The sequence below is a fragment of the Argiope bruennichi genome, chromosome 3 (genome assembly GCF_947563725.1).
Source record: "Argiope bruennichi chromosome 3, qqArgBrue1.1, whole genome shotgun sequence".
NCBI classification, from domain to species: Eukaryota; Metazoa; Arthropoda; class Arachnida; order Araneae; family Araneidae; genus Argiope; species Argiope bruennichi.
The window spans coordinates 52,866,424-52,891,680 of record NC_079153.1 but is presented as its reverse complement, the minus strand read 5'-3'; the positions used below and the strand labels follow the sequence as shown (position 1 = coordinate 52,891,680).

Sequence of the window (25,257 nt, the reverse complement as noted above, 5' to 3'; positions counted from 1 at the left end):
TCTTGGTGATATTATGTACCAAATCTAATCCAATGATGAAAAAATAAAATTGAAAAATTAATGATAAAACAATTTGGTCGTAAGAAAAATTAAAGTGAAAGACAAATTGATATTAGTAGAAGTGTTTTTTAATTCTAACAGCAAAACAAACAAAACTTTATGATGAAAAATTTGAATGTGTTTAAAACCTTGCAGTAGTGAAGTCAACACTTTATACATGATAGAAATTTTTATATTATAAAAAAATTCAGTTAAACATTATACATGTTTGGTTAAAAAATAAAATTTGAATTATCAAACAAGGGTTAAAGTTAATATCACCTCAAGGAATCAGAATGAAATGACATTTATTCAAAAGCAGTAATCAGGAAACTATTTAATTCTAGATATCTTGACATTTAACTCTTGGGTTATAGTTGATACTCCCTCATGCACTTGCTTTGAAAAATAAATGATACACATTGGAATTAAGACATTATTTAAATCATATATGTTTATTCATTAAAGATATTAAAAATTGTGTGTTTATTTTAAAATTTATAAAACATTTTAAAAGCTGATGCCTTTTATAAATCCGTTTCCAACTCTAAAATCAATAGACTAATACTATTTAATTCTAGATATCTTGACATTTAACTCTTGGGTTATAGTTGATACTCCCTCATGCACTTGCTTTGAAAAATAAATGATACACATTGGAATTAAGACATTATTTAAATCATATATGTTTATTCATTAAAGATATTAAAAATTGTGTGTTTATTTTAAAATTTATAAAACAGTTTAAAAGCTGATGCCTTTTATAAATCCGTTTCCAACTCTAAAATCAATAGAATAATAAAATATATATTGCTTCCTTTGGTTTAATTACAGATGAAAAATATCATTGAAAATGCTTTTACCAAATCATAACTATCATGAAATCTTCTAACAACAACACAACAGATACATTTTGCACTTTTTCACGAGAATAGACAATCAATTAAATCATAGCAAGATCACACAAAAAACCTCTGAAGCCTAACTACACACATGCAAACACAACTATTCAGAATATGAGAAAAGTGACTTTCTAATAACTTGAATTTGTTTCTTGTTGGTTTTGCAATTTCATTTGTGAAATGTAGTTTCAATACTACGTACATCTCTGAAATAAATAAATTCTTATAGAATAACAACTGCTTTTAAATACAATTCAATGCAAAAAAAAAAAAAAAATCAATTTCTAGAATTATTTTAAATAAATTTGGAACATAATTTAAAGCACTCTGATAATTATAATTTTCATCCATGAAAAGCTTTTTATTCCTATGAGAGGAACAAGATAAGGTAGAAAACACAACTTAAATAAAAAAAATATTGTAAGTGATCATTAATTTTATTTAAGAAGTGGTTATGAAATTGAAGGTAACATTTTGAAAACAACAATATAAAAACTGAATTCAAAATATAACAAAATAATCATGTATGTTCAAATTTATGTTTATCACTTAGTTTATGCATTTCATGTATTTCAGCATTTCCTAGTAAACATTAATTTTGGCTGAATTACTAATACATACTCTTCAAAATCTACAGAAATTTGATGAAAACTAAGGAGTTACAGTGATATAGTGAAAAGTTATGGAACAAAATGGATATAAATGGAAAACTGCAAAACCAGCCGAAAATACACTCTTCCCAAATCCTTGTTCACAGCAATGCTGGTAGTAATGACAGGATTTTTAGCAAGGTAAAAAAATTAGTAATGATGACTTTTAAAAAGTAAAGTACTTGCTATGTATTGAAAAAAGCAGTAAATGTCTAAAAAAATAATGTTAATTTGTATGATCAACAAAATTGTGTGGTGCGATTTTTTTCAAATGCAATTATTTCACTTATATCTAACTCGCAAATAAATATCTGTGAAACAATTTTCAGTAATGTTTGAAAATATTTTTATTTTTGAGTTAACGTTGAAAAATTTTAATTAATTGAAAATGTTCAATTTTTAATTAATTAAAATTCTTTGGAAATATTTATTCTTCAATAATCTTTGACACTGTGTTCTTAATTTCTTCGATAATATTAACGAACAAAATTTATTAATTGTATCTATCATCTATCTATCTATGCTTGTATGTTAGAAAGGACAAAAGAAATGGCCAATTTAAATTATTTCAATTGATCAGTAAGTTAATATTTATTTCAGCAACATAATCACATTGTTAAGAACATATATTTAATTCCATTATTTTACGCATTATTTTTATATTAATATCAATATTTGAATTATAAGAAATGTTTACAACTTTACTAATAATTTTACATATTCTTCCAAAATATATTCTTTTGTTTGCATTTAATGCAAAAATAAAAAAGTTACTATTAATTATTAAGAAAGTGCTGTTGTGGTTCAACAAAGAAGCAAAAATAAACTCATGTGCAACTTAAAATATTTTATTATTGAACTTAGAAGTTGTGTGACAACTCAACTCTGTTTTGTTGATTTACTTTTGTTCAAGAGATTTGATATATGCATTAGTGTTACTTCTGTTAATCTTCGATCGTTATATTTAAATGTTTTAAATGTAAATATTAAATGTTTATGTCATCGTACTTTGGACTGCATTATTTATGCTTTTTAAATTTAATTTTGTTGCAAATATTATCCACCATAGTAGTGATTTAAGAACACTACTGTAGTATGAGTTTCTAATTAGAACTACTTTGATCAATACAAGTATGTGCAAATATTTCTGCCATGCATTATTTTTTTAAAGCAGAGAAAATTAGTAATCTTCTTTTGTTTGTTATAAAAATAATCATTAATTTGCATACTATTTCCTTTAAAATCATCTGTTCCATTTTGACAGGTATGTGAAGATTTCATTAAAAATGATCAATGAATGATTTTGAATTACTTTCTTCTCCTTCTTCTTTTTAGACTGATAATTTATTTTATAAATCTCTTCATATCAGTATCATACATTTCTTTCATGGTAAAAATTGTTATTTGAATTAACAATTGGTGATACATTTTGTTTGATTGAAATGATATAGAATCATGTAATTAAATATGAAGTGCATTAATTGATCTTACTACATGATTACTACAATTGATTATCATGCTCATGAATATAAACAGATGAAAAAATTATAATCTACAATTCATAGAAAAGGATGCAAGGGGTGAATGCAACTAATATAATTGTCCCTCCACCCACACATTTCGTTCTACTATTCTTGCTAAAAAATAGTTGTTGGGTTATACCCAATGATACAAGAATCAAACTGAATACAAGATAAAATAAGCATAAGCAAAGCTAAGATAAAATTTAAGACAATAACATTAAAGAGAAAAATTTAATACACATAAGATTCAAAGATTAAAATAATAAAAATTTATAGAAAAACAATTGAAAATTTATTTTAATTTTTATAGTATGTAAAATTATTCATAATTTTTCAGCATTTTAATATAATTAATAAAAGAAATATATGAAACTCAACTGATCTTAAACAGATAAAAAATTATTTAAGCAAAGATTTTCCCTGAATACAGAACTGAACAAATCATTTTTATCAGCTTATTAGAGTTAGCTGCTAGTGCAATTGTTACACAAAAAATTGGTCAAAAAAGTAAAAAATATTTTTATCTGGTTGCTTGCTTTGAAAGTCAAAATTTATAACAAAACTTTAAATAATAAAGTTCTTTAGAAAAGGAACATGAGATTTCAATTTGAAAAAAGGGGTGAAAATTAATAAATTCTATGGCATACTTTGTTTCCTAAAATAAATAAAAAAAAACAAAGAAATAAATTATAATAGAAAGAAGAAAGAGAAAATTTAATTGGTTTCCAATTAAGAAATTTATTGCTTATAACAAACAAACAATTATGCTAAGTAACAAATAATTTCATTACTTTATTTTAAATCAATTATGACTTACCTCGAAAAGAAAAAGATGGTTTGAGACCAAATTTAGATTTTCCTAAAGAAGTACCACTGCCCTGCCTTGAGCTAGTATTGCTTGTCACAGAGTCCAAAGATGACTGCAAGCTATACTGTGATGCATCAGGTGTGTCAAAGCGAGTTTTAGGTTTTCGAACTTGAAAGTACCATGGTTTTTTGGTAGTAAGAGCAGGTGTTAAAGAATAACTCTCTTGCCTGGGGTCAGGCGATGTAGGAAGTGAAGAATAGCCTTCTGGTGTTCTTCCAGATGGTTCTTCATAGCAGCTGCCACTATCTGTTGAGGATGAGCTGTATGTTTTACCAATTGGAGAGTGTTGTGGGAAATAAAAATGTTGAACAGTATTGCTTTCACCAGATGCTTCTCGAGTAGTTTGGGTGGTTTCTTCCATAGGATTTATGTATAAGTTGCTGGAGTTTATATTTTGGGTGGGTGGAGTAGGAGGAGGTCTTGAAGAGAAGGGATCTTCAGCAGACAAATCAGCAAGGGAGGCACTGGGCTGCGAATTGCAAGTTGCATATGTATCATAACTTTCCATACTATTAACATCCCATTTGTTAATAGTTTTAAGCTCTATATTACTCATCAGATCGCAATTAGTTGAAGGTTCTTGATAAATAAAGTCTTTTACATCCTAGAAAAGAAAAGGAATATTCATAAAGTAAAAAGTAAACGTACAAAAGAGGAGAGGGCATTAATTAAAATTATTTAATAAAATTTGTAAAATTTTGAATCAAAAAGTTTGACAAAATGTCACTAATTTGTAAATTTTATAAATTAAAGCATGCAAGCATTCTAGAAGAAGATACAATAAAATTCATGCAGTTAATTGTTTTTCTTAATAAGTTGCCAAGTTTGGCAATTTCAACAGTTTAGAGTTCAGTTATCAGTTGAGATTTTTAAAATCAACTGTGCTATTTTATTATGCCTTTTCTATCTTCGTTTACAAAATAAAATCAGTTATATTAATGACGGGTGTGTATTATAGATGTCGGTAGACATAGATCGAGTCAAATGTGTTCATCCAATGAGATGATCTCTGAAAGTGGAAAGTATGATGATAATGATGGCATTAAATTATTTATGAAAATATTTGTAAATATAATTCTAGTTTATTAAAAGTAACTGAATTTTATTCTGGAATAGTTATTTTTATTTCAACAATATTCACTTCATGCAATCAAAGCTCAATAGGAAAAGAGTTTGAAATAAATAATAAGGATTGTTACTATTTATTTTTATTACACTATGAATCACATGGTTTCTTACATTATTAATATAATATCATTTATATAAACTAAACTGTTCATATAAATGATATTTTTATATCTGAATTCTAAAATAGATATGAAATTCTGCTTAGAATACAGAAAAATTAATTTATTTAATAATGAAAAATAAATTTTCTAATTTTCTGATATGTAGATCTAAAATTCATATCTGCATTCTGAAAAAAAAAAAAAAAAAAAAAAAAAATACAAAATTGCATAGAAATTTCACAACTCATCAATTTTCTAATTTTGAAAAGTATGTAGAATAGCAAGTCACTGCATGCTTAAAGTGTTATTTTTGTATTAAATATTACTGTGTTCATATCAACAGCATATAATTGTATTGCTCATAAATTGGCTTGTTAAACAATTTTAAATTCTACAACAATAGAAAGAAAGTCATTTCACTAGAAATAACAGCCCCTTTTACTATATAATTTATATTGTTTACATTTAATTTATTTTAAAGATCCTTATTATTTTATTAAAATTTTCTAGTATTATTAAGATTAATAGAAATATATAATAATTAACATCTGTAAAATAAGAATTACACACAAAAAATGCTGTAATTTTTTTACATTTAATTTCTTACTATTCAGTAAATCCTTGTTTATTTAAAATAAATAAAAATAATATACATCTTTTTAAATATAAGTAATAATAGCACATGTAACATTTAAAGAGAGTAAGAAAATACAGTTCCAAACCGATGAGACAAATCCTTCTTGATAGCTCGGTGGTATATTCGAATTATTCAAATGATTCAAATTGGCATTTGATAATCTGCTTTCATTTGGTTGGCTCTGTACATCGACGAGATTATTAGGATTAGTTATCATAACTCCCAAGGGTAAGGATTGGGCCTGAGAGTTTTTTCTTTGAACATTTCCCATACTTCCATCCAAGGAGTGATCAAAGTTTTTGTAACATCCTGCACCTGTGTGAATACGTGCAGAGTCATCCCCTATACTGGTGGTATCAATCTAAAAATAAAATGTTAATATTAGAACTAATATGTATAAAGTGTCCACAGTTTTATACAGATTCTTTTTCTTCTAAACAAAATTAATTTCATTATTTCCTTATTAACAAGATTATTTCCAATTACTTGGGTTTAAACCAGTGGCGGTTCGTCTATCGGAATTGCAGCAACTCCTGAAATTATTTCTTAAAAGATAAGTTTCCTTTTTTTTTTAAACCAAAATTTCTTTACTTTCAGACTCTGAGGATTTGATAATTATTGAAAATGGATAAAAACAATAGAAACGTAAAATTAAACGGAAATTGAACCAGCAAGTAAGAGAAACCGCTTGAGAATATCTGTTCTGTAGCCCATGAAAGCCCACTATGCACACAATTGCAAGGGTTGATTGATTTGAAGATCAATACAACCCTTTCTCTCATTGAATTTAAAGAAATGAAATCTGAAGAGAGAAATAGACCCAGCTTAGAGCAGGGTCTAATAATTTTTTTTTTCACTCTTAAAGCTCATCTCTCCCCTTCTTTTTTTATAGGGTGTTTATGAGTTTAAGCATCGATTCCTGCTGTCTCGACTGAAACTGAAACACATCTTATTTTTATGAATATTCATTTTCCTTTAGCTAGCAGTTGCTGTTCTAGAAAAGGTGCACGAATCTAGTATATTATTCAGATGGAAATTTTTCATTTCATCATTCACTCATTATCAATAAATAATCATTATTATTGAATATCAATTATTACATGTAAAGCCAATGAACAATTCAGGTAATTTATTGCATCTTATTACACTACTTAGGGGCAAAGTAACTTTTAAAAAATTGCAATTTCTTGATAAATATTTTTTGTAGCACTACTAATTTATGACACGAGCAGCCACTGATTCATACAATAAATACTTTGTCATTTTAAATGCAATACAATAAAAAATATTACTTTTTTTTGTTATGAATTAATTTATTTATTGACATTTTAACAGAAATTATTTTGAATTGGTATAATGTTGAGAAAGGATTCCAGATTATTTATATTAATGTCATTTTTTTCTTCATTTTAATATTCTTTTTTTCTTTAATTTCTATCATTATTCTAAATACAAATAACTTAAAAATACTGCTCCACCTGCAATTCTATGCTCATTTTGTATTTTAAAAAAACTGTGAAATTATCATGTTAGTCATCATGCCATAAAAAAAAAAAAAGCTAATGTTTATGTGAAGTGCATTAATCTATACTGTTATGAATTAATTGTAATTAATAATAATTATTATTCTAGAATCAATCCCACTCTATGTTAAAGCATGCTTTCAGCAACTATTCATATTTGAAATTTTAATTCATAAATGTATCAAATTTTTACCATTATTACCATTAAATATGTAGTTCTATGTATCTTCTTTACTAATTTCTTTTGTAAAACTGCGATAATCTTGGATTTTCCAAGATCATCAAGAAGAATTAATCAAATCAAAAAAATTAATAATAGAGCAGAATACATACCAGTGAAATTAATTTGAATTGTTCAATCTTGGTTTTGAAATAAATTTTGGTTCTTCAAGAACTTATATTTATTTTAAATCCAAGATGACATCAAAGTGCATTTTTAAATAAGAATATTATTATTCTGTTAAATATCTGCTTATTGGAAATTAAATCTTATAAATTTCTTCATGACCTGTCAGATTTATACTGTAAAAAGAAAAGAAAAAAAATTAAATATTTATTATTCTTCCTCCAATTTAGATTTGACCCAAGAAAATACGAAGATAAAGAAGAGAGCAATTCCTGAATGCCATTAAAACTTTAAATTAATGGCAGGGCCCTCCACCCAGCCAACATCGATCAATTATCCAAAATTGTGGAAAATTCTAAATGAAGGTTAAGGTATTTAAGTTTATACTACAGAGTTTTTGTTAAGTTAGTCATAAACAACAGGAAGAACAGCTTCTAAGAACTAATTTAATTAAGGATTTCATTACAGGAAAGTGAAGAAGAAATTTGAAATATTTAAATGCGAAACAAAAGTTCAACATTTTTAAACACTATTTTGATGAAATTGCATTGCCATAGTTGGCATTAAAGGTATTAATTGTGCTTTCATCATACATTTAAGAATTAAAAATTGAAAAGTCATTATAGAATTATGTTATAAAAATCACTAGATTAAATATTTATATTTTATAGCTAAATCAAGTTTGAAACATTTAAATACCTCAAAGTTGATTTTGATTCTTTATTATAAATCTATTATTCAATTTCTATTCTATAAGCTTTTTATTTCGTCAGCATTTTTTTCTTAAATATATGTTTTTAAGATTAAATTAAATACTTTTTTTTTCAATATATAAAACATAATAATAATTTTTTATTTATTTTTTGCTCCATGAAATAAATTTGCTGGATTGTTCTAACAGATTTTTTAAAAATCAAATTGTACTAACCGCAAAGGGTTGGTCGATCCTTCCTTTCTTACGTTTTTGAATTTTATTTATTATATTTAAACAATTTTGCTCCTTAGAAATTTTTGTATTAATATTTTACTGATAGATTTAGCATTGTCGATTGACTATTTTTCACGCTTTTTTCAATAAGTTTAACGCTGTATTGCAACGACATAAACCCAAAATAAATGAAAATCTTCCCTTAAAAGCAGTACTTTGGTGCATATGCGTTTTCATAAATATTTTTTAACATGACAATGCTTATAGAGCGGCATTTGTTCATTTCAGGATCCGGAGACTAGCACTTTTCGAAGATTGTACTTCGCTAAGGGGTGATATGTAAAAAAGAGCTGTTCTTACACCTTCTAATTCTGCGAATAATCTAGGCTTACCCTATTGCTACATGTAAACATTTTCTTTTATCTTTCATCTCATTCCTTTTTTTGACGAAAGAAACGCCTCTTGATGCATACCCGGAAGGTTTCCGAATGCGAGAATAAACAATAAATTATGTCATGCGACGTGTATGTTCAAAATACTCACCAAAGCAGATTGTTAGACCCATAGCTATAAAATCTGACAAGTAATTATTTTTTGAACAGTAGATGCTTACTAGAAAGAATGTTTTCAAAACTTTAATTATATTTTGTATTAAAAATTAACCGATTTTTTTTGGTTTCTTCCAGCTTTAACTTCAAAACATATTATTGCACAAAAATCCCAGTTACACCACTTTACAATTAAAACAAAATTAAAAAAAAAACTGCTTTACATTCATACCAATTTGATTACATGCACTTTTTTCTCTAGTTTTTTTTTAAAGTTTAAAATATTTAAAATAATTACAACAAAGTTTAAAAAGATATTTTGCAATAATCTTTTATTGTTTCCATCTCACATTTACACAATACGAATAGCGAGATATTAAATACATTTTTGTGAGCACATTATCATTGCTACAATTACGAGTAAATTTTAGAAGATAATCTAAAAGCAGACGAATCGAGATCAAGATATTATTATATTTCCATATTTTGGATTACAGAAATGATTGATAATTTGTAGTTCCAGGAACGATTGTAACTTTTTAAATGCATAAGTAAGGCTTTTATTAAGTAAAAAATATACATAAAGTAAATAAAATATTAAACTGAAATGAGAAACCAGCAATAATAGTCTCCACAAATCTTTCTTGCACACTCTCCTAATAAAAGATTTATTGTTTCTCTCCCACGAATAAAATTGTGGACCTTGGGTAAGGTCATAAGAGTCGCAAGTGCTCAGATTTTCATTTTCAGAGTCAAACAAATGAAAATTGTGTGTTTCATAGTACAGTAAAAATTGTCGAACTACATTTCGGATATCTTTTTATCGACCGAATGAAACCAAAATCTATCACAGAACTACAACTGTAGTCACAAGATCTCATACCGAATTTCATTTCTTTAAGTCATTACGTTTTTGAGCTAACGAATTTACATGTATGAAAAAATACAGACTATCAATTCTTTTGATTATATATTTTCTCTTTGTAAATTCGAATAAGAAGTGAAAATTATACTTCGTATAAAGTAAAAATTTCTAATAGTATGTTATGAAAAATGTTCATACATCGCATTATTCTCATTTAATTCTAGATCATTACTTTATGAGATAGAAATCTACTTTCAATATATAACATATATGCTTTGGAATAAGAAATCTTAAATGGCAAGAGAAGGTTGTTTTTGATACTTGAAACAGTTTACATGGCACTACCATCAATTGAAAATTTTTGCAATCAGATTATTGATGATTTTCGTATCACTATAATTTTACAAATAAACATGAAAAAAATTGTGACCCTGTTTGAAATTGTAAATAACGTCATATTCATCGAGCTTGATATATTTTAATCGAGAAATGCAGCATTACAAAGCTCACTGAAAATTATATCCATATATTTAAAATAACCAGGAAAACAAAGAACCAGTCCATCAGCTCCAGCTACTGGTTCGATTTTGCTAATTTTTAAATGACATAAAAGTTTATGGCCACTATACTCTGTTTCACCCTAATTTGGCAGTAGTGTATATTCTAGGCATGCCGAATCGCAGTCGCCGTCAGGGGAACAGGGTTACTTTAAAGTACAATGTTACTAGAAATGCAGATCGCTGGCGAAACTTTATCTCGCAAATTTTTCGCCAAATAGTAAATATTTATTTACTTTATCATATTATCACTTTATCGGAGAATTAATTGTTTCCTTATTTTCATTATTTTTTTTCAATATTATTGACACATTATTTTAATAAATCATTAAAGTTATTTCCTTTCGTTTCACCGTTTCTCAAAAGAAAACAATATATTTTTCAATATTCTGTAAAACGTAGTTCGGCTAATGTTTTTCGAAAAGATATCTGTATCATCGTTCACATCTTTTAAAACTTTATCTAATGTTGGAATCTCATTTCTGCGAAAAAAATGCATGGATTTTTCGTCAAATACAGAATAATGTAAAATCATCATATTTTACAAGACCTGAATGTTTATCTACTGAGCCTGGTCGCTTCTTTCCAGGGGTACTTAAAGGATGCCTTTATTTCTTTTTTCAAAAGGAAAACTGTTCATTGCGAAACATCTGTAAGATGCGAAACTTTATCAACGATTTGATTGATAGAATCTTAAGGGTTTTCTCGGAGTCGAGAATAAACATTTAATATGTTTTTACATGTTGCACTTTTTGTTGGTTTCACTCTTCTTGAAGGTGTGCACAGCGTAGTCGGTGAAAACACTTTCTCTTTTTCAAACATTTTAGAAGTTAATAGAAATGACGAATCGAATAAATATTCACTAAACAAAACTAATAACTACTAATGCGATTAATAGTATCAAAAATATCAGCTGCTAAAAAAGCGAGAATAAAAAAGTACGAAAGATGATAATGGTTGCGAACTGAATGAAGTTGAGTTGGCGAAGACGTAAAAGAAAAGCGCGCCAAATATTGACCTTGAAGACCGGTTCTAGCCAAAGTGGGATTCATTATGTCAATCTTTTAGTTTTATTCGTTCGCTTTATTTACAAAATACTTAACATATAAGCACTTCTAACTTGAGAATAATTTTAAATACATATTGATAAAAAAGGATTTCTGTAATTTATAATATTATTTGATAAATTTCTGCGCATTTTAACTATTTTAAAGTCAGAATTGATGGGGAACTCTTTCCCAAAGCGGAGCGTCACATTTTCTACCTTTTACAATACTGCCAAGTTAGGGTGAAACAGAGTATAGTCGCGCGCGCCTGCCTTCCATTTGCGAGGTAAAATCCCCCCCCCAAAAAAAAAATTACTTCACTGTACATTCCCTATGTGGGAAAGTAATTATGATTGTATTTCAGCTCAATCATTGTACCGATAAAGGTCCTGTTTTATATCATCTGAAACCTAAATATGTTATGAACTATGGCCTGTCTCCCTTCTGCATTCCATTTTTGAGAGATATGAAATGTTTGCAAAATAAAACCTTGGCAAACATTGAGTCCCCGGCCCAACAATTAAAGCAATTTCGCCAGTTTTCACTCAGTTTTATTCACCATTTTGCATGTACAGTTAATCAATCAAAATGCTTCAAGCTTATTGCGCAAACATAGTTTAAAATAGCATTTATATTTCATGTCATCTATTATCAATCCATCAAAATTAATCGACATAACTAAATTATAATGTTATGTATATAATTAATTCCCTATAGTTACTTCCATGGTAAGAAAGATGTAGTATTCGGAAAGACAGACAGACAGACAGACAGAGAAAGAGAGAGAGAGATTGCAATTGTTCAATAGTGATCTGCTGCTTTTGTGCTACTGTTTACAGCAGGCATTGTTCCTGTCTATGCTTCGGCTGCATTTTGCTACCATATATTTGTGTTTTCATGCGGAATAAAACCTCGATATCCTTACTTGAGCCTGTTGGTCAGATATTTTCAGATGTCAGATATTTTTCTTATGAATGCGAACGGCTAGTAGCTGAAGAAAGTTAGTATTATTCTGCTTTTATGAAATGTATAATTTCATTTTATTATTGACACAAATCGTTTTCTCTAAGAATAATATTTTAATAATAGTAATTATATAATTATAATCACACTATTTTAACATTTAAAATGAATAGTTGAATCGCTAATAATCATTTTATTAGTAAAAGTATAGCAAAAATAAAATCGTTTATCTATTTTTTTTTTTAAAGATTCAGTTTTTAGAAATATATATTTCATGGTTAAAATGGTGGCTTTGCAACGTCGAAAATACTGTTTTGGGAAATATAGTTCTAAAAATGGAATTTGGGGAAAAAATATCTGCCAACCTTTGGATGAGAACATCTTTGAAAGTTTTCTCCTTCACCTTTAAATTTGAAAAAAAAAAAAAAAAAAATTGAATAAAAAATTCCTCATCAATTCTTTTTACTTTATCATATGCAAAATATAAAAACTAAAAATACAGTAATTGTGAATTAAACCACGAGCTTTTGATGAATCTTCAATTTTAGATCTCTTAAGTCCGGAAACCATATTTTTGTAATTATAACTGACTGCGAACACGAAAACTCAAAATGTAATTAAGATAGAAGGATGAAATCTGATATAAGGTTTTTATGCCGAAATTGCAGATTTTTATATGCTTTCAAGCGAAACCAGTCAACAGAAAATCTTGAAGAATATGATCTCAAAAAAGCAAAGCGCTAGTAAGATTGAACATAACGTACGTAGCTTTATCCCCTGGAATTATAAATTTGTATCAAATTTTAGATAGAATCAATTGATTTATTGACTGTCTATTTATTCAAGAGCATGTAGACACAGTTTTTTTTAAATTTTCTTAACTAAATCTATCAACGGAAAAACGGTCTCTTCACGTATATATGAAAATAATAATTCGAATGATAATAAACTGAAAAATGAAATTTTATGCCTCGTTTTGAAATTAAAATTATAGACATGTACCGAATTTTACACCTAATCAATCAATAGGAAATGTTCCAAAATTTGTATTCAATTACACAACGAAGTTATTATATTTATATTAAACCATGGCTTTTCCGAACTTTAAAATACTGCGAACCAAATTTTAGAAAGCGAATCTTTAGCGACCCAGTTCATCCTCGGGGCATTGGACTTTCCCCCGAGACTGACAGCACATCCCTTCTTTTTGAAAGAATGTTTATGGTCCCAAAAGAAACTTTAGTAAAGAAAATATTCATTATTAAATATAATTTTATAAGAAAATACTAATGTGTGACTTGATGAAAATTCTAAGCATAAATCACACTTTTGTAAATTGTGGAAAGATACATTTATAGTATCTCACAAAAGTGATGGGACACTTGTGCTTTACAAAAGGAAACTGTAATAAAATAAATAAATAAACATGTACAAAAATTTTTTGGGTGTGTTTCATATTTAAAGTTAGTAACAATTATTACATTACATACATTTTGTCAAAATATTAATTTAATAAAAATACAATTGTTTAGAACGGAGCAAAAAAATGACTCACATAAGTGATGGACACTTACTTTTCCATCAAATATTTATCCAAAAATTTTACTTTTTAAAAGATTTTAATATTTTGTTTATTTCCTTTTACTTTTAAAACAGGATTTAATCTTCTTGGGATGGATTCGACGAATTTTTTTGTGATTTCTGGAGTGATTTTACCCCATTCTTCTTGAAGCACCGATTTTAATTGTTGTTTTGAAGAAATGGTGTATTTGCCAATTCTTGATTTCAATTCTTGCCAAATATTCTCTATGGGATTTAAATCTGGAGATTGTGGTGGTGTTTTTATTATTTCAGAACAGTTATACAGCAGCCAGAGTCTAACGTTCAAAGCAGTGTGCTTGGGGTCACTGTCCTGGTAGAATTTAAAATAGTTATGAAGGTTCAATTTTCATGCTGAAGATTTCAAATTTTGCTTTAAAATGTCAATATACTTGTACTGATCCATTATACTGTCAATAAAAACAAGATTACCAACTCCAGCGGACGACATACACCCCCATACCATAACTCCTCCTCCACCATGTTTTACTGTTGGCACCAAGTTCTGTTTGCGAAATTCTTCCCTGGGTTTTCTCCACACCAAGATTCTACCGTCAGAACCAAATATATTAAATTTACTCTCATCAGCAAATATAACTTTATTCCAGTAATCAGAATTCTTATTTATGTTGGATTTTGCGAAAGCTAGTATGAGTTTTCGATTCTTTTCACTTACGAAGAATTTTTTCCTGGCTACTCTACCGTGATATCCAGCAGATCGAATTACTCTTCTAATAGTCTCAGGATTAACAATTATTCCATATAATGCTTGTAAATCAGCAGCAAATTTAGGAGCACTCTTTCTTGGATTTTTTTTAATATTTCGAACGATAATTCGCTTTATTCCATTGGATAGCTTTGATGGTCGGCCAAGTCTTCTTTTATCCTGAATAATATGATTCCTTTTATATCGTTTAATGATATTGAAAACTATTGAATGACTCAAGTTAACTGTTTCAGCTGTTTTTCTAATAGATTTTCCACGTTCAATATGCAAATTAATAACTAATTTTCGAATTTCAGGTGAAGTTTCTTTTCGTTTAGCATTCATGGCTGCACAGAGCTAAAAACCACAAAAATTCCAAAACAAACTGGAGAAAAATACTGCAGACGATTTTATAAATTATTGCCAATTGCTTTTGAGTAAAAATAAAACCACCAAAAATATTTGTATTGCTTATTTCAGACGATTTTTGTTGCATATCTAATGGTGTCCCATCACTTATGTGAGCTATTTTTTGCTCTGTTCTAAACAATTGTATTTTTATTAAATTAATATTTTGACAAAACGTATGTTATGTAATAATTGTTACTAAATTTAAGTATGAAACACACCCATAAAAAATTTGTACATGTTTATTTATTTATTTTATTACAGTTTCCTTTTGTAAAGGACAAGTGTCCCATCACTTTTGTGACACTGTATGTTCAAGATCCTTACGCGATTCACCAAGTATTAATTCGAGGCTCACAACTTGCGACCACCCGACATAGACAATGTACTTGCATTTTTTGGAGCCATAAAAAAGGCACTTTTGAGTATCATTATAATTTACATTATTTGAACAGACGCATAAAAAGTTATTCAAAAAATTAAAATTATATAATTATTATTTGCGCTTAAAATATTTTAATAATAAAACGTTTCATATAAAATTGTTTCGTTTATCATATCTGATTCCGACTTCGTGTTTCAGACATCCATACTGCTAACACCGAATCGAGTACCTTAAGTAACTCCAAAATCAATATTTAAATCATTTATTTTTATTAACGTTTAAAATTAATAAAAAGTGCTAAATTTTCATAAAGCGGATCATTGAGTTCGAATGCTCTAATTAAACACGCAACACAGGTGATTTTTTCAATGCTTTCAGTTTTTTCGAAACAACTGAAGAAAAGCATGTGAAGTGAATAATAAATAATAGCAACTTGCCAATTCAAATGAGCAGAGATGCTATAGAAAATTACAATTCAATTTAATCCGGTTTCCAGGAGCACTAATCTAAAAATATGTCATTTCCACCTATGAAAACAAATTATCTGAATAATTAATTCATTAATAATATGAAATAAAATAAACGAATCTCCACGTTTCCTCCCAGAGTTCGAAAAACACATTTTTAGAAAATGTCCTTCAGTCTGTCTGTGACAAAGATTACTCAAAAGCGATTTGAGCTAGACGGTTGAAATTTGGCATATGGCGTTTACATCAAATGTTCAGATTTCTGTCAAATTTTAAATAAAATCTGTTCAAATATAACATGTTAATTACAAAACGAAGAAAGCTAGGTAGATTGAAATTTGGCATATGGCGTTTACATCAAATGTTCAGATTTCTGTCAAATTTTAAATAAAATCTGTTCAAATATAACACGTTAATTACAAAACGAAGAAAGCTAGATAGATAAAATTCGATACATAGACTTACCATACTATACTGTACCATACTATACTATGATGTTGGCGAATCGAGGCCACATTTTCTACCGCGTACCAGACAACCAATTACGAGTAGAAAATGTGACCTTGAACCGCCTACAGAAAATACACAGACTATAGTCAAATTTTGAGAAAAATCTAACAACGGGTTGACTGTGTCGGTCTGTACTTTCAGAAACCTGTAAAGGCGATCATTATTCAAAAAGGCAATGACTTAAATATAACAAATTTATTATGGGATTTTGTGATTACAAGTGCAATTTTGTGTCAAATTTTGGTTTCAATCAATAGAGAAAAACGTGTCTAAAATACAAATTCAATTTTTGGATATTATTAACGCATGCCAGATATTAAATCGCCAAGGATGACATGATAGATTCAGTAAAAATGCTAAATTCACGTCAAATCACATTCGTAACTATTGTATGCCAATGCGATGGAAGGCTTTTTCTGGCATGACAAATTTATTAGAGAGTACAGGAGAGGGGTTTTGGGGCGACCACTCCGAATGGTTTATTTTCTCTCTTTCACTTTTAGTCAATCACATCCTGTATTGTTCGCCAATACCATGCAAGCCATTCATGCTCTTATACAAGGTTCACAATTTTATACAAAAGAAGGACGAGAAAGTTTTGGAAAAACAATCCCTTTGGTTTGTTCAGTGTACCATTACATATTTATAGAATTTTTTGAAGAATTCTCGATGTTATTTTAAATATTCAAGTTTAATATTTCGTAACTATTGTTCACCAATGCCAATAGACGTTGGCAATAGTTTTAAAGCGTTTTTTGGTATGACAAGTTTATTAGAGTATGAGAAAGTTTTGGGCAAACCACCTCCGCTGGGTTTTTTTGCTACATTTTTTTAAAAAAGGTTTTTTTAATTCAAATTTTCGGATTAATTGTTTTTGTGACAGATTCAAATAAGTCAAATTCCGCTCTTTCCATTATTTGGAATTGCTTTTTTTTTGTTGCATTTTTTGCTTACAAAAACATGATTTGCTTTAATAAATCTGTAAATATATACAAATATAAACTACTGTTGGATGTTGATGATAAATAAATAAAAAAAAAAACGGATGATTTTCCAAATATTTGGAGGAAAAAATAATTTTTTTAATGCCATACATATAATAACGATGAATGAAATACATATAATGTCGATTAATTGAAATTCGAAAAAATATTTACAGCCTCATTATTTTTTGTACTTAATAGCAATTTGAAATATTACGATTGCCCCCCCCCCTTATAATTTAATTTGCACATACATTTATATCCTCTATAACTATATACAATTTTTTTTTTTTTTTTTAGAATTTGCTTATGAAATGATACATCGATTTACTCAAATTTTAGTTTCATGATAGTGGTGAATTTTTTCCCCCCTTCTCTTTTGTGGTTCCATAATGAATATGATAAAAATTGGTTAAAAAGTAAAAAACAATTAAGTCAAATAATTCTATTTCTTTTTTCAATAAAAAAAGTGCTTTTTAAAAGAGTTTTTAAAATTAAATTCATAGGTAAAAGTGAATTTTAGTGTGACCCTTGCTGCGCCAACAATGCCAAGTCGCCAATATAGATTGCGGACAAAATAAACAAATATTTCCGTGGAACAGTTACGGTTACCATTTCCCGGCATATAATTAGGACTTTTTACTGATAAGTATTGTTTTTTTTTTTTTACAGAACAGAATTTTTTTAACCAAACCAAAAAAAAAAAAAATCCTACGGTTTTGCTAACAGCGGGAACTTAGTAACTTCGCTAGCACATTGAACATAAGGACTGTGTGGATAACAGGAACAGTACATAACCAAAAGAAAAGAAAGAACGGAGAAAGAAGTAATCGGAACATTCTCCATACAAAATTTCAAACAAACATTTTCCCAATTTCATGAACTCGTAAAAAAAAATATTCCACTCACCCTTCATCCATTCTGCCGGTTCGATATCAAACCATTCTCCATAAAATTTCAAACAAGCACCCTTTTCAAATTTCATCAACTCGTTATATATATATATATATATTTCATTCACCCTTTATCCATTCTGCAGGTTCGAAATACTGTTTCCATCCAATTTACCCGACATCCATTCTTGCACAATTGCCAACATAACAAATTACGAAGGGAACCAACCATTAGAACAGCAAAAGAATTACGAGAACTGCTAAAAATTCCATTGCAGCTGTCTTTTAAAGTGAGAATGCAGAAGATTTCGTAAATTAAGAATTCAGACGATTTTTTAAAGCGCATACCTACAATTAAAAATTGCAAAAGAATACATATTTTCTATTCGTATTCACATAAAAAAAGAAAGAAAGAGAAGAAAATAACTTTTATTTATAAGCTTAACTTTCTTTATTTAATAAACTTTTAATTATAATAAAGAACAAAATCAAAATCTTTAATCGATATTTTTTAATATTTTTAATTTAACATTTTTCGTAATATAGTTGTAGTTCATGTACAACTCAACCATTGCAAAAAGTAGTAAACAAAACAGCATTAGGGTTGCTAGAAGAGCGTTCCGATGGGTTGCCATATTGGCGACAAACTCGGGGGCACATTATTCTTTACTTCATCCAATTCATTTTATATTCTAAGTGAAAGTTGGTTGGGAATCAGATACGACTGAAAAATATTTTCAATAGGGACCCGTATTTCCTAAGGTTGGCCTTGCTCGGTAAATTGGAAGGAAAAAGTAGATCCCTTATCATCTAAGATAATATTTTCTAAGTTCTTACAGTCTTTTAATAAAAACAATGAAATAGTGTCCACTGAAGCGACCATACATAATGACTATTGATATTCCGTAATTCATCATTTAGTGAAAAATAATTATTTAACATGATCTGTATTGCCACATTTCAATAAATAAATAATTACTGTCAAACACATTCAAAACAATATAGCAGGCGTAACTTCTACAATTTTTTAAAGCGTCTATATTCCAAAAAAGCTCTTTTATTTTTATTTAAATAATTTTCTTGAAGCTTTGGATTCACATGAATTTAAATGATTTCAAATTAAGGGACGAAAGTAAGCGTAGAAGTTTCTTGCTTGTTTTTTGTATTTGTTACGGCCAAAGCCCGACGTACGACAAGTTCGCGAATTGGCCGGCCAATTCGCGAACTGGCCAAGAGGTTTGGCCAAAGCCCGAAATACTTGCAATTAATATTGTATTTTCTACTTTGGCTGGCCATTTCGCGAAGTGGCCGGGAATCCTTTGCCAATGTCATAATTTATACTTATAAATAAAGTTCAATGTGTGTTTGTGTGTGTTTGCGCGCGCACGCGCGTTGTGCGTGTTGGCGGTCTACAGTCCAAACCGTTCGACATACAGTTATCAAATTTGGCATATATATACCTTGGAGGTCGGGAATGTGCACCGTGGAGCGATTTTTTAAAATTTTTAATAAGAATTTTAAATAAAAACTAAGCGTAATTTCGGCGTTTTGTCGCTATAACCAGAAAATAATACAGCACAAAATCGATTTTTGCATCAAATTAAAGCTAAAAAAATTATCTTTTTAATGATAACAATGTTTTAATTTATAAATTATGCTTAGATTTGTAATGAATTTTTAAAGAAATATTTTAACCATATTTTTTAATAATATGAAAATGAAATTTATTCTGCAGTATTACGTCAAATTAAAAAAAAAAGCTTTTATCAACGTGTTGCCATCCATTGATAGAAATTTACATAAAAAAAAAATAAATTGTTATTGCAAATTTAATAAATAAAATTGTAACTTTCGGCAGGTGTCTGTATAAAATGAAAAAAAAAAAAAAAAAAAAAAAAAAAAAAAAATGATATTTTCTGAAAAGTAAAAGGAGGAAAAGTTTTCTATGAGCTTTGACAATACCTATATTATTAATTCAATGAAACAATTTAATTTAAGGCAAACATAGTTTAATATACTTATAATCTTTCTAATTAGCGACCAACAGCTAATTTGGGGCATACATTTGCAAACAAAATGGTCTAAAGGAACTAAATTATATTTAATATAACTTTTAGTCAATAAATACTCCGATGAATCAGGAATTTTAAATTTTTACATAGGTTCTTTGCCCTTAGAATCATATTTAACAAAATATTCTTGAGAGACCAATATTTTAAATAAAAAATGTTGAACTCCGACCAACTAAATCAATCATTAAAACTGACTAATTTATGAAATTTCAATATCACTCTTCTATAAAAACTGGCTATTTTAGACTACTTTACCGACTGTTTCAATGAAGATACGCTTATCTTCTGCCAAACATTCTTGACAGTGACTGGCCTGTGATTATGAAAATGTTGATTGTTCTAAAATTGATGCATAAAAACTTCATAAATCGGTCAGATTCATCGCAGAAAATAGGGACGTTTATTTATTTATTTAAAAGTTGAAGTGTCAAGAGTATTTCGCAGAATATGATTCCTTGGGACCAAAGGACTGTGTAAAATTTAAAATTCGTAATTTTTCCATAAGTTTATTTATTGACTGAAATAAAATAAAATATTTTTATTTGCATCATTTAAATCTTTTGAAAGTAAAAAATTAATTTTACGATGAATAAGAGAAACTTTTGTTGAATAATTCTTTAAGATATTATATAAATTATTCTGTAATGCACATATAATTTCACTGACAAACGGCTCTGATTTCAATTTTCATATTTAAAAAAAGACATGGTTAGCTTCAATATAAAAAGCTTTTATATTGATTGAACATTTCCACTTTAATTTAAAGTAGAAATTTTATGGATACTGACAGAACATTAGAGAAAGTAGTACAATGAACAGAACTGTTTAAGGCCTACATAAAAGTATGACTGAATCATATAATTACCAAAATATGAAGCTCAGAAAAAGCTACAAAGTGAACAAGTAACATTAATTGAAAATTTTAGCGATCATTAATACTGGTGAACCGGCTGGTCGCCAAAAGCGGCTAGTGGTAAATAAATATAATGACATTTATGTATAAAATATAAATAAGGTCATGTTGTAGGTGAAATTCGACAAATGGTGCCAACAAAGAAATGTCTTTAAATGATATTAATAACAAAACTATATTTCCTTCATATTTGCTTTAATTGGCCCTTATATTTGCTATTTGTCTTTGCAAAAAATTTCATATTTTTGAAACTATATTTCGGGAGACAATGTGATCTGGGATCTTTAACATTAGATCCATGCAGCAGAAAAAGACTAAGGATCACCCTTAAAGGTAATTGAAAACTGAGTACTCAATTTGCCTTTATATTCATACACGATACGCAACGCTTTTGCTCAAGATATAATTCATTCATTTTGATGGGCGCAAATTTAATCTTCACGCTATCACGTTGTTACAGCATATACGTTCACTGAATAATTTCTATTATGGCTTTAATATGAGAACAGAATAACACAAGATCATATTTTTATATATTATAAGCTTATTTTTAACTCAGAGGTGTCATTTATATTTGAACTCGTTTCTGAAACAATTTTACTTAAAAAAGAAACAGTACACAGAAGTACTCATTTTTAAATACTTCATTTTTAACAGTGTGTAAAACAGTCTGCTCTTGATTCCTTTCTTCCTACTTTGGCCGATCGTCCCAAGCCACTTCGCGAATTGGCCAGCCAAAGCCCGAAATCAAGGAAAGATCGGACATTGGCCGGTAAGTTTACAGCAACGTTGGCCAGTTCGCGAATTGGCCGATTTCGGGCTTTGGCCGTAACATATTTATTCCAACATGGCAATACAGATCATGTTAAAAATAGCCGATGTTAAGGACTTAAAATCACTTCTCAGGCATTAATTTCTAAACAATTACAGCTATACAAAAACTTTTAATGCAATAAGTTCTTAGTCTTAAGGGAAAATTAATTCGCTTAATGCGATTCCTTTTTTTTTAAAAAAAACTTCAATCGTGAAGAAGTTATGGGGAAATGAAAATTTCATCCCTCCATCGTTTCCACTCCCTTTGAGCTAAATGGTTTATCTATGAATTCCTACCGGATTTTTTCTGTCTTTGCAATATATTCCAGGAAGATTAAAACCCAGTCAAAATTATTCAAGTTATCTTATCATAGCAAAACATGGGAAAAGCGTTACACACACAAAACTTTTGAATGGCGGATGGTTTTGGGTTCTAGGGATCATGATCTGAGAAGACTTTCAGAAATTTTCCTTTTGTGTCATCACAAGTAATCTTTCTGTAAGAAATCTTACTTAATTTAAGAATGATAATTATACTTAGTAAAGAGCAGTGTTTTTTTGCAATAATATTACAAATAATTAAAAAAAATAAAATCATAAAGAACATACAGCCACTTTCTGATTCTTCTCATTAAGAGATGGACTAGTATTTGGCAACCTCAAACAGAACAGTAATTTTGAATATCAAATTGGCTATTCAGAACGGCTAAAAGAGAGAGAGAGAAAAAAATCTTTTAATTTCTAACTTTTGTAGAAATATTGCATTCGGTTTTCAAAAGCAAAAGGCAATATTATTCGGAGATAAGATTCACGATTTTCAAAGAATTTATTATTATTACTAGCCGCCTTTGGCGACCAGCCGGTTCGCCAATCTTAGTGTTCGTTAAAATTTTAATAATTAAATATTTTATGCAATTCTAACTTCTTCAGCAAAATATTTTATTCTTCAGCAAAATATTTTAAAACTTCAAATTTTGATAGTCATATAATTCACTCATAATATTATAAAGGCCTTCAGTCATAACGTGATATGTATCTCTCTAATTTTCTGTTACCCCTCGTAGAATTTATGCTTTAAATTAAAGTGTAAAGGATTAATCTGCAATTAATATAACAATATTTTTTACTGAAACAAAGCATTTTTTTAATAATATGATTACTGATAATAGAGTCACTGAGCGTTTAAACTTTATGGGCACTAAAGAATATCTTTCTTAATTTATGTAATATCTCAAGAATTTGTCAACAAAATTTTCTCAGATTCATCATGAATGGATCGATTCATTAACAATGTTTCATTTTAAATGCATCAAACACTCAGAAAATAAAATGAATCGTTTAAAATAATCTGTCGAAAACAGGTTTAAAAAAACTACTTAAAAACGATGTACTTAAAACTATAAGCATATATAAAAAATATATATAACTAACATAAATACAATTTAATTACAAAAGCATGCAACTAACCTAAAAATAATTTAAATCATTGAAAACAGGTTAAAAAAAACTACTTAAAAAACGACGTACTTAAAACTATAAGCATATATAAAAAATATATATATAACTAACATAAATACAATTTAATTACAAAAGCATGCAACGAACCTAAAAATAATTTAAATCATTGTAAACAGGTTAAAAAAAACTACTTAAAAAACGATGTACTTAAAACTATAAGCATATACAAAAAATATATAACATAAATACAATTTACTTACAAAAGCATACAACTAACCTAAAAGTAATTTAAATCGTCCGTTGATAATGGTTGCCATGCCAACGATCAGAACACAGTGCGCATGCGTGAATTTTCTTCGCCTTTTACGTAACGCAAATGCGTGAATTTTTCTACGCCAGTTGGGGTAACGCTATGAAGATTAGACATTTTTAATTTCCTTTATTCTGTGCTATTTTAATTCAAAAGTACTTCAGAATGAATCTGAAACATGGATTAATTAACAATGTTTAATTTTAAATGCATAAAACATTAAGAAAATAAACAGAATCGTTTGAAATAATCCGCCGAAAAATCTTAACCCTAGCCTCATTACTGTTGGGAGAAAAAAAGAACTAAAGCCTAAATCATTTGGCGTTGGGGAAAATTGAAGATTTTTTTGGCGGAAAAGTTGGCGGTGGGGAAAATGAAAGATTTTTTTGGCGGGAAAGTTAGTTTTTAATTAATAATTGACTACCCCTAACATTTAGGGGGATGAAAAATAGATGTTGGCCGATTCTCATAGATACCGGATAAGCACAAAAAATTTCATCAAAATCGGTCAAGCCGTTTCGGAGGAGTATGGCAACGAAACTGTGACACGAGAATTTTATATATTAGAAGATTTAATTTAAATAAAAAGTTGCTAAATATAACAATAAATAAATAAAATAAAAATTTGAAACACTTGTAGGGGAAATTGGAGTTTAAAAGCCCGCACATATAATCTATACCTATTATCTTTACTTATAATAAAGATGAATGTGTATGTCTCTCTCTCTTTCTGTGTATGTGTATGCTGGCGCTCGAAAGGCTAGATCATTTGACTCATAGCTAGGCATCTAGGAGCGATTTTTTTGAAATTTTAATCTAGAATTTTAATTAATTAAAAATTAAAGCGAAATTTTGGCGGGTTTTTTTTTGCGATATCATTTGAAAATACTATATTACAAAAATGATTTTTGCATTATCTTTAAAATAATATATATATATATTCAATGATACCAATTTTTTAACATGTAAATCAAATTTCTGTTTTTAATCATATTAAAAAAAATATTTTAAGCATATTCTCAAACAATTTATTTCACTTATTTTAAAATCGATATTACTGAATTTATTGTTGTATTAATAAATCACTGACATTATTTTGTTGAAGCAGAATGCAGG

At 28.3% G+C, this 25,257-nt stretch overlaps 1 protein-coding gene across 2 annotated transcripts in view; it reads right to left on the bottom strand.

The window, feature by feature from the left end:
* Positions 1–25,257, bottom strand: part of LOC129963640 (potassium voltage-gated channel subfamily B member 1-like) — a 58,248-nt gene that overhangs the window by 17,293 nt on the left and 15,698 nt on the right. For both annotated transcript variants that reach the window (XM_056078129.1, XM_056078130.1), the window contains exons 4-5: positions 5,934–6,209; positions 3,932–4,586 (exon numbers count right to left, since the gene is read on the bottom strand). In XM_056078129.1, coding sequence (XP_055934104.1) covers positions 3,932–4,586; positions 5,934–6,209 — 931 coding nt within the window. The remainder of the gene's footprint in view (positions 1–3,931; positions 4,587–5,933; positions 6,210–25,257) is intronic.